The sequence below is a fragment of the Lathyrus oleraceus genome, chromosome 3 (genome assembly GCF_024323335.1).
Source record: "Lathyrus oleraceus cultivar Zhongwan6 chromosome 3, CAAS_Psat_ZW6_1.0, whole genome shotgun sequence".
Classification (NCBI taxonomy): Eukaryota; Viridiplantae; Streptophyta; class Magnoliopsida; order Fabales; family Fabaceae; genus Lathyrus; species Lathyrus oleraceus.
Window position 1 is genome coordinate 346,691,520 of NC_066581.1, and position 11,889 is coordinate 346,703,408.

Genomic DNA, 11,889 nt, shown 5'->3' on the forward strand with positions numbered 1-11,889 from the left:
TCGCATACTAGACCACTCTCTTAAAAACGTTTCGCATCACTGCCCAAAAGTATTCAAAGCAATCGAACTATCGCGTTGTCCCCCGAATACAACAACCTAGTTCAATTATACGATCACTACTTGTAGGATATGTGATGGTTTCATAAATACACCTTCTAATGGTGTTGAACCACTCGATGATGGTGTGAAAACCACTCGTAGTATCTAGATAAACTAGTTGCAGATGGCATAGGCAACCCACCATCTCCTTTTTGTTTCTTTCCACCATGAAACAAAAAAATTATTTCATAAATTTAAAAAAGAATCAAACCACTTATCATTTAGCCATCCATACATCAATCTAGCGCAACAAAAAATAAAAAACATAAATAAAAGCATTAGTAAAACTCTAAACTCTTCTAAAACAAAGTTATTGCAACAAAGATAATAACCCCGTGAAGTTTAGTTCAAATGATACAATTACTAATAATTTTAAAATTCAAAGTTTACATAGTGAAACCTCCATCTGCAGCTATAATTTGTCCGGTTATGTGTGAAGAAGCTGGAAGACAGAGAAAAGCAACCAATCCTGATATGTCCTTAGATTCTCCCATCCGACCAATCGGCGACTGAGACACTATATCTTTAGCGATATTATCCACTCCGGTAGATAATCTCTATAAAAAGAGAAATTGCAATAGAAATTATATGAGCTTAAAATAATAGAGAATATAAACATTATATCAAAATAACATCACATGATATACATTATATAAAATGAATTTAATTGGATTTTGTTGTTATGCGAATGCATATTCCATGGGGCATAAGTTCAAATTTGGCATGATAATAGAGTCTATACATATCAATAAGAACACCCTTTCCAAGAGTGGCAACTAGATAATCGAATGTTAACACCGCCCATGAGGGAACCAGATCAGAAAGTCACCAGCCGACTATACAACCATTGGAACAAGTCCAAGAGCAACAAACGGCCTTACCAACATATAACTTTTAAGAAAATAACATAGTCATACCCATTAATTCCTCTAAATATAGAAACTGTCTTACTAGAAAAAATAGATTTGCTACAGGGTTTCTTGATGACTCACATAAATGAATATCAAATTAAAGGATTTCTTGATGACTCACACAAATGAATATCAAATTAAAGTCAAACCAATGCTAAACTTGAACCTAATCCCTAATCCCTAAAGTCTTAGAATCTAGAACAAAGAAATTAACTACTAAGGAAACTCCAATCTACATCCTATTTGTCTTAAAATCACATAGCAAATTAGAACAAGCACTTCATATCTGACAAACAGATGACTGGTGGATCTCATTGAACCTTAACAGTACACACCACCCTTGGTGTTTTGTCACTACCAAGGGTCCATGCCCTTGGAAAGAGAGTGTCCCTCAATAGCGGAGACAAGGCTACTCATTAGGCCAAACTCTTATACAAAAATACATCTCCTCCCCTCCTAAAGTCGCAAACCCAGACTCCGTATTTCTAATAACCCATACTTTTCAATTGAAGAGAATTTGTTAAGAAGTATAATATATTAACCTGCGATAATTAAAATTTTACTAAATACAATTTAATGTGTATATTGCTATAATCCTTCTATATTAACAACAAGTGTGTGTATTCTAACATATAAGACAACCCCGTTTTTTAAGAAGCAATCAACTAATGAGATAAAGTAATGCATTTTTAATTTGTAACACAAGCAAACTATCACAACTTGACAGTAATGTTTGTTAGTTGATTTTATGCTTTACCAACTATTTAAAAGGCTCTCTCTCTCTCAATTTCCTATAATTCTCTCTAAAATTTATCCATTTGCAAATAACTTAAAACATAAGTTATCTAACAAATTAGTATCAAAGCCAAATTCAATCCTCAACCTCCATCCATGGAAAATGGAAGTAAAACCTCCAATCAAAACTCAACCAATCTACTAGTGTTCAATCTAGAACACTATGATAGATGGTGTGCGTTGATGAAAGTCGTATTCAAATTTCAATATGTGCTTGAAATCATGAATGATGATGTCTTGGCATTAGAGGCAAATGTTGTTGAGGCACAAAGAACTAATCATCATGAAATGATCAAGAAAGATGGGAAAGGCTTATTCTTAATCAATTAGTGTGTGGATCAAAATGTCTTTGAGAGATAATTGACCAAAAAACAACTAAAGACGCATAGGATACTTCCAAGAAGTTGTATGGTGGAAATGAGAAATTAAAGAAAGTCAAGTTGCAATCCTTGAGGAAATAATATGAGAATATGAAGATGAATGATGGTGACACAATTGCGGAGTTCTTTTCAAGATTTGGGGTTTGACCAATCAAATGATGTTGTTTGGAGATATGATATATAAATTGAAGAAAATGGATAAGGTTTTAAGAGCTCTACCTACCAAGTTTGATCACGTTATTGTGGCTATTGAAGATTCCAAAGATTTTTTTGAAATTAAGCTCAAATAATTGCAAGCATCTCTTAAAGCTCGTGAGTTATGGCTGAAACATAGAAATTCAGAGGTGGTGTCTGAACAAGCTTTCCAGGCTAAATTCTTCAAGAAAATGAAAGAAGACTCCTCAAAGAACAAGAAAGGAAAAGAAAGGTGGAAGAAGAAGTGGAATGATAGTGATGGTGTAGAAAAGAAATCGAAAAGTTAGGGCAACACAAGCAAGAATTATGCTCTTTACAATCATAAAATCAAAAGGAAGGTAAATATGAAGGAAGTCCAATGCTACTGTTGTCAAAAGTTTGGACACTATGCTAGGAATTATTACTCAACAAAGAATCAAATGGAATGACAAGGGTATATCACAATTTTCTCATTCCAAAAGTAGAGACTCAAAAGAGGTCATTTTAATGGCTAATATACAGTTGTCTCAAGAAAAAACAATGTTTGTTACATTTGCTCATAGTGCAACAATCATATGCCTGAAAATAAAAATTGGTTCATCAAGCTTGATGGATTGGTGAAGTTGTCCATTAGATTTGTAGGTAATATGGTCACATTATAAGGAATGGGAAGAATTCTTGTGAAGAAAAAGAAGGGAAAGAAGAAAGCAAGTGTGATGTTATGTATGTTTTTTCTATGGAAAACCACTTGATCAACTTGGGTCAATTCTTGGACAAAAACTACACAACGAGGCTGGAAGATAAAAACTCAAGGTGTTTGATTTAAGTTCCAAGCTAATCTTGAAGGCACCCTTATCAACCAACAGGACACTCAAGATTATGATCAACATGCTAGACCACCAATGTATTGCATCAACCACAATTGAAGATCAAAATTGGAATTTGCATTAGAGGTATGTCCATCTCAATTTTAGGATTCTCCTCCTAATGCACATGAAGATGATATATGGACTTCCCAAAATCACAATGTCAAAGAAGCTATGTGAAGGATGCTGCATTGCCAAGGTAAGAAAGTAATTCAAACATGACTTGCCAATGAAGTCATAATAAAAGTTAGAGATTATGCATTTAAATGTGTGTGGTCCTTTTGAAGTGAAGTCAATAAGAGGTAAATGCTACTTCTTAACATTCATAAATGAATTTAATAGATGCATGCGGATTTACTTGTTGGAGAACAAAAGTGAAGTGTTCACCAACTTCAAAAGGTTCAAGCTGCTAGTTGAAAAGCAGGATGAATATGTCATTAAAAGGTTGAGAACTGATGGTGATGGTGAGTACACCTCAAGTGAATTTGCTCAGTTTTATGAAGAAGTAATGAAGCATGAAGTTATATCACCTTACCCACCTCAACATCATGATATTTCTGAGAGAAAGAACATAAGTATTTTCAATAGGGAAAGGAGTATGCTTAAGGAAAAGTGTATGCCAAACCTTTTCTGGAGTCTTCCACTCCTGTCTACATCATCAATAAGTGTCCAACAAAGAAGCTGAACAGCAAGACACCTTATGAATCTTGGTCAGGTTTGAAACCAAGTGTTAGACACTTCAATATTTTTTGCTCATTATGTTACAGACATGTACATGATCAACTCAGAAGGAAGCTTAGTGATATAGGCCATGCTATAATCTTAGTTGGTTACCATTCGATAGGTGCATACAAGTTATTCTCTCCATATGAGAACAAGGTCGTAAATAGTAGATATGTGGAATTTTATGAAAGCAAAGGATGTAATTGGTTGAGAGATTTAAGTAATTCAGTGCAATAGGATGAAGGTTCAGAAAAATCAGAACCACTCTTTAAGATGATGCCCAATGTGTAGAGACTGGTCTTAAGCTTGCACAACCACGGGAAGTGACGAGATAAACAAAGGCCCAAAATTAATCAGTTATATTGAATGATTATGAGAGATTTTCTGTCAATCCATAAGAGAAAATGGTGACTTATTTGAAGAAGGCGTGATGGATGAATCAAAATCAATTGATCATGTTCAAGGCATGAAAGATGAGAATTGACATGGCTCAATGAATGAAGAGTTCAAGGCCATTAAAAATAAAAAAAGTGTGAGTATTGGTCAAGTATTCAACTAAGAAATCAATACATGTCTAGTGGGTTTAAATATTGAAGTTGCAGTCAAAAGTTGAGATTTCCAAATATAAGGCAAGATTGGTGGCAAAAGGGTTTCTTAAAAAATACGAAACTGATTTTAATGAAGTCTAAGCACATAGAAAAAATGGATGTGTTGTTTCCTTAGGAATCAAGTTTGTAAAAAAGATTGAGAATTGAGTATTGTAAAATTGAGTTGCAATTGGAAGATATCTTGACAAAATCCTTGAAGGTCTTAAAAGGTTAATGGAAGTGAGGAGTTAAGAGAATCTGAATTAAGAAGAGTATTAGAATATAATTTAGTTTCTTGGTACGGCTTTTGATGACACTTTAAAAATGTTGCACTTGTAACTTGCAATACAAGCAAACTCTCACAACTTATCAATTAAGTTTGTTAGTTGATTTTAGACTTTATCAACTATTTAAAAGTCTCTTCTCATTGTACTTATATTAATTTCATTCTAATAATATATATCTCTCAATTTACTTTACTTCTTTCTAAAAATTTCCAAATAATTCATATAAAAAAAAACTTGCAAATGTTAATGGTGTGTCAACAGTCAAACGTTTTATTGTTACTTATAAACTTGAAATAAATATTTATCCTTCTTTCTTTTACCCTACCAAAATCTTATCAATATGGATATCCCTCGCATGGGTATAAATAAACATCAACAAATGACATACCATTGCATTCTCTAAAAGTAAGGTCTTGACAGGTCCAGGTGCCACAACATTAGCACGAACATTATCCTTTGCCCATTCCAATGCTACGTTTTTAGTAAACTGATTCATAGCTCCTACATAGATTTTTGTTATGTTGAAAATACTAATCATCTTCTACAATTCAATTCCATGTTAAAGAATACATATATGCATATAAACAAACACACCTTTAGAAGCTGCATAGGCAGAAGAAAATTCAAAGGCTTTCAGAGCTGCAATTGAGGATATGAATACTATGCTTCCATATCCAGATTCTTTTAGAAGTGAATGTGCAAGTTGACACAAATGGTAACCAGACACAAAATTGGTACTCATTATAGTTGTCACATCTTCATTGGTGTAGTCTAAAATAGGTTTAGGAGTAAATGTTCCAGCATTATTTACCTATCAATATAAATATTTAAAGAAAAATTAAGAGTGAAATTATTTATTATTTTTAAAATCTAATTCGAATGATAAGTTCTTACTAGAATATTGAGTTTTCCATTAAACACCGAAGCAACAGTTTCCATTAATTTTTCACGTTGGTCACGGAATAGTAAATCACATACTGATCCTGTCACGTTAAATCCTTTATTTTTCCACTCTTCCAAACATTTGTTAATATCATCTTGATTACGTGAACATATATGCACAGCTGCTCCAAATTCTGCTAACTCTTCGACAATTGTGTACCTAATTCATAACACAAAAGGCAGAAAAAAAATTAAAAGATAAATTGCATGTTGTCACAGCCACAGGAGATAAAATTGTACTATTAAAAAACTGACCCTATGCCTCGGGTTCCACCAGTCACTAGAGCTGTCATTCCTTGGAGTGACCATCTTTTATCTTTGAAGCTGCTCAACTTTGTTTCTGCCATTTTTCTTGTTACTAGTTAATTAATCAGTGCGTTTTGGTTGTGATTTTGAAAGAAAAAATAAGAAATATATTCATGGACAAGAGGAATGTGGACAAACAGTCGGACAAAATTTTTGATATGTACGAAGTTCATGTAACAAATGTGTGGTCGAAAAATATGTAGGTAGAATACAAGATTAATCATCCAAAAACTTATGCATGTCTGAGAACATTCTAGGTTTTATTAAATCCTCAATATAGTATATAAAACTAAATTATTAACAGTGTACATTTTAAACTAATTATACCTAGTTTTAGTGTTTAAGTAACAAAATATGTCATTGAAAGTATCCCATTTTTTCTCACGATTGAAATACTGATTGATGTGAAAATTTATTTCATCATAAGTTCGAATTCCAACAATAGTATTTTTGCATTTTCAAAATGACGCATTCCACTAACTTTACTCCATGGTTCAAATACAAACCAAGATGAATAGCTTAACTTTTTGTCACGGTTGTGCCTTTAACTCGATGGATAGGTTTTAGGGATAATTTTTTCTCTTCCACTTTTAACCGTGGAAAAATGTATTGTATCTTCTATCACTTTTATTGTGTTCTTTATATATTGAGATGAACGGAATTTATTTTAAAGGATAAATATTTGTTTTTTTATAATAATTTAAGTATATCATAAAAACATAATCATTTGTTTAACAAAGAAGGAATTGTATCATCTAGAGAAGAATCGCAACACAAAAAAGGTTATGTTTAGTGATATTTGTGGTAAACAATCATAAGTTTTAATTCACTTACATGATAAAACTCGAAAAAATCCTATGACATATTGTGTAGAAACAATTAGAGAAAAGGTGTCCATGCTTAATCACTTAGTGTTTGAATGTAAACAATTTGAGGAAAACTTCAGAAAATATTCAAGCATAATTGTTAGAAGATAAAGGAAATGATAAAAAAATGAAATGAAATGTTTAAGTTAAAAATGGGACGCATATTTATACATTTTCTCACGAATTCACTATCTTTGTAACTTGGATGTGAGAATTCGATAGAGACTAATAATAAAAATTGCAAACCCTGGCTACAAAGATTAAATAAACTTATATATAAGTACATCAGTAACTATCGAAAACGGTCAAATCTCCAGCATTCGACATGTATAATTCTACATGACTGTATGTCCTCTTCACTGCTTCTATGTGTCTTCAATCTTTGAGGTGCAACAAAATTGCCACTTCCGTCGAGAAAAATTCACAAATCCTTCAACTACTGTTTTCGTAAATCCTTAGTCGAAGCTTGCAATCTTGGTGTTGAACCATGTTTCAATTACTTGCACTTAGCCTATGTATTTATCTCACCCCCTTTTTCCTCTTGGACTTTTAATCGTGGAGAAATGTATTGCATCTTATATCACTTTTACTGTAGTCTTTATATGTTGGGATGAATGAAATTTATTTTAAAGGATAAATATTTGTTTTTTTAATAATAACTAGATTTAGACCCGCGCGATTAATTAATTTTTATTTGTTTTATATCGAGTTTTAATTATGTTAAGAATTTTTATTTAGTAAATATGGACAACAAATTTATATTATAATAATTTATGAATTGTAATTGAGACAATGATATGAATTAATCAAAAATAAAAAAAATGTATGTTTGTAAGTTGAGAATGGCATACAAGATTTTACTTTGTAATTTTAAATAATTTTAAGAGATATCATTAATGATTTATTTTTTATTTTGATTCTAATGTATTTTTTTAATATTTCTCTCTCTTTTATATATTTTATTATAAGTTATTAAAGATATGTATTCACTTTTAGCTTTAAATGAAAATTAATTATTATTTTCAATTATTATCGAATAAAGCGTTCAATAGCTTTACAAATTTATTTGTATAACGTCCAATTTTTGTTATACGTGAGAAATTCAGAATTTTATTGTTTGTTTTTAATTTATTTGTGTGATATTACATTCTCTATTATAGTTCTAGATAAATTGAGACTAATTTAACCTTGTGAAATTATGAAATATATAGTTTAACATTAAAAGTATTTTTCAAGGTTTTTTTATTGCTCTAATTTTAAGAGAAAAAAAATATTTTAAAGAGTGTGGATCTTTTTCAAATTACAAATAATACAAATAGTTTGAGTAATTGTAAAGAGATGAACCCCGTACTATTTATCAATATGCAATAAAAGAATATATGGATTGTATCATATTTAAACTTTTGCAATGTGATTTTAAAATTAAAATAGAAACAAAGTAAATACATATGATTTTAATAATTTAATTTATATTTTTTAAAATTTAATATAATTTAAATTAAATATATTTATATGATTTATAAATTTTGTATGTTAAGTATATATTTCTTAAAATATATCAAATATAATTTATCTCTATCTCTTTTTTATTAATTTTTATTTTATCTATTTTTATGCATTTATCTCTTTTTTATCTTTTATTATAATATATATATAAATAGATTAATATATTATATAATCTATTTTTATGCACTTATCTCTTTTTTTATCTTATATTATGATATATTTTATCTCTTTCTTATTATATTTTAATTTATTTTTATTTTTTGTTTTAAAATTATATGTTAAATCTAATAAGTTATTTAAATATTAGTATTTTTTATTGTAAAATATATGATGAAGAAGTATTATATTATTTTTTTTTAGAAAATTGAAAGATTCTTAAATTATTTTTGAGACACTAAATAAAAAATAATCAATTTTTTTTTCATTATTATAATTCAGAAATTACTGTAAGACAAATATGAATGGTATTTTATAAAGTTTATGAAAGTAATATATGAGCAGATAAGATAAGCTCTATTTTGAAAAATTATTCGCTGAGATTTAATAAAAATTTAATTATATTTGTCTTATAATTACATTATTAAAAGTAATAATAATAAATTTATTGTGAGTCAATCATTAAGATGTTTTTTGAAATAAACAAAGTTAATACTTAAATATCACATTATTTTATTTTTGTATTAGTCAGAATTCAAATCGAAAATCTTTTATAGAGAGTAACAATATGTTTTGATCTTTTAAAAATTGAAGATGGATTTTGAGAGATGTCACATGGAAAAATAAATGATGTGACATAAAAGAAATTGAAGTGTCGCAAGATTGTTTGATACACTAGATTTAAAATATATAAATAGATAGGTTCCACATATAGGAAGTTAAATGATGTGGCACAAAAGAAGTTAAATGTCGCAAGATAGTTTGATGCACTTGATTTTATATATATATATATATATATATATATATATATATATATATATATATATATATATATATATATATATATTTATTTATTTTTATAATTCAGAAATTACTATGAGAAAAATATGAATAGTATTTTATAAATTTTATAAAAATAATATATATGAGCAAATAAGTTGAATGTTTAAAAATTATTCGTTGAGATTTAATAAAAATTTAAATATATTTGTCTTATAATATATTTTATTGAAAATGATAATAATAAATTTATTATGAGTAAATGATTATGATATTTTTTTGAAATAAACAAAGTTAATACTCAAATATCATATTATTGTATTTTTGTATTTGTGAGAATTGGAACCCAACATCTTTTATAGAGAGTAACAATATGTTTTGATTGTTAACCGTGGAGAAATGTATTGTATCTTATACCACTTTTAACGCGCTCTTTATATGTTGTGATGAAAGAAATTTATTTTAAAGGATAAATGTTTATTTTTTATAATAATTTAAGTATATCATAAAAACATAATGATTTATTCAAAGAAGAAGTTGTATCATCTAGAGAAGAATAGCATCCCAAAAAGAAAAAGAAAAGTTATGTTTACCGATGTTTTTGGTAAACAATCACAACTTTTAATTCACTAACATGATTAAATTAAAAAAAAACATATTAAATATTGTGTAGAAACGGTCAGAGAAAAATTGTTCATGCTTAACCACTCAGTGTTTGAATGTCAGGGCCGACCCTGTGGGTGTGTGAGGTGTGTGACCGCAAAGGGCCTCAAAAATTATGGGGCCTCAAATACTAAAAATAAATCAAATATTTATTATATACATAGTTTATTAAATACATGTTTGATGTTTATGTAGTGACCTGATGAAACTGTATCAATGTTTTGATGGTCATGGCCTTAGTTCAATTCTACCATTCTAAAATCTTGATCTACTTTATTTTACAAAAGTGCAATAGGAAGGAATATAGTTTAACCTTTTCATTATACAAACTATAGAACAAAGAGAATAGTCACTATTTAATTATTTTAAATTTTTTAAATAATATTAAAGATCAATCATATAACTCATTCATTTATTATTACATTTTTATGATAAATTATCATACAATATTATTTGTGAATCAATGTTTTTTATATAGAAAGAAATATAACTTTTCTAAAGATATATTATTATTGAATTTTATTTTTATAATCATTTTTTATTATATCTTTTAATATTGTTTACAATTTAAATAAAAATTTAATTTCTTTTTTCAATAATTTTATTTTAGAGTTCAACATGAAAGATTAGATCAGGGCCTCGAAATGTTTTGGGGCGGCCCTGTTGAATGTAAACAATTTCAGGAAAATATCAGAAAGTATAAATGCATGATTGTTAGAAGATAAAGGAAATGATAAAAGAAATGAAGTGAAATGCTTAAGTTAAAAATTGGGAGCATATTTATATATTTTCTTACAAATTCACTATCTTTGTAACTTGGATGTTAGAATTCTATAGAGACTAATAATGAAATTTGTGATCCTTGTTACAGAGATTAAATCAACTTATATACAAGTACATCAGTAACCATGGAAAATGATCAAATCTCCAGCATTTGACATATATATTGCTACATGGCCTTCTATCCTCTTCATTGCTTCCACGTGTCTTTAATCTTTGAACTGCAACAAAATTGCCAGTTTTGTCGAGAAAAATTTACAAGTCCTTCAACTACCTCTGTCGAGAATCCTTAGTTGAATCTTGTAATCTTTGTGTCGAACCATGTTTCAATTACTTACGCAGCCTATGGATTTATCTCACTCACTTTTTCCTCTTGGATTTTTAACAGTGGAGAAATGTATTGTATCTTATATCACTTTAACTATGCTCTTTATATGTTGGATGAAAGAAATTTATCTTAAAGGAAAAATGTTTGTTTTGTTTATAATAATTTAAGTATATCATAAAAACATAATCATTTGTTCAACAAAGAAAAAATTGTATCATCTAGAGAATAATTGCAACCCAAAAAGAAAAAGATTATGTTTATCGATGTTTTTGATAAACAATCACAACTTTTAATTCACTTACATGATTAAACTCGAAAAAATCATATGACATATTATGTAGAAACAGTTAGAGAAAAGGTGTTCATGCTTAACCACTCAGTGTTTGAATGTAAACAATTTCAGGAAAATATCAGAAAGTATAAATGCATAATTTTAAGAAGATAAAGGAAATGATAAAAGAAATCAAATGAAATGCTTACGTTAAAAATGGGGAGCATATTTATATATTTTCTCACAAATTTACTATCTTTGTAACTTGGATGTTAGAATTCTATAGAGACTAATAATAAAAATTGCGAACCCTGACTATAGAGATTAAATCAACTTATATACAAGTACTTCAGTAACTATCAAAAACGGTCAAATCTCCAGTATTTGACATCTATAATTCTACATGGCCTTATGTCCTCATCATTGCTTCCATGTGTCTTCTATCTTTGAAGTGCAACAAAACTGCCAC

At 28.7% G+C, this 11,889-nt stretch overlaps 2 protein-coding genes across 2 annotated transcripts in view; both read right to left on the reverse strand.

The window, feature by feature from the left end:
* Positions 1–377: 377 nt before the first annotated feature.
* Positions 378–6,186, reverse strand: LOC127127586 (tropinone reductase homolog At5g06060). The gene is made up of 5 exons (XM_051056835.1): positions 6,020–6,186; positions 5,717–5,924; positions 5,417–5,633; positions 5,211–5,323; positions 378–656 (listed from the first exon to the last, which is right to left on the reverse strand). The coding sequence occupies exons 1-5, from the start codon at positions 6,109–6,111 to the stop codon at positions 486–488; spliced, it is 801 nt and encodes a 266-aa protein (XP_050912792.1). The 5' UTR covers positions 6,112–6,186; the 3' UTR covers positions 378–485.
* Positions 378–11,889, reverse strand: part of LOC127127585 (tropinone reductase homolog At5g06060) — an 88,563-nt gene continuing 77,051 nt past the window's right edge. Inside the window, exon 6 of the mRNA XM_051056833.1 lies at positions 378–499. Within this exon, the coding sequence (XP_050912790.1) occupies positions 486–499 (14 nt within the window). The 3' untranslated portion in view covers positions 378–485. The remainder of the gene's footprint in view (positions 500–11,889) is intronic.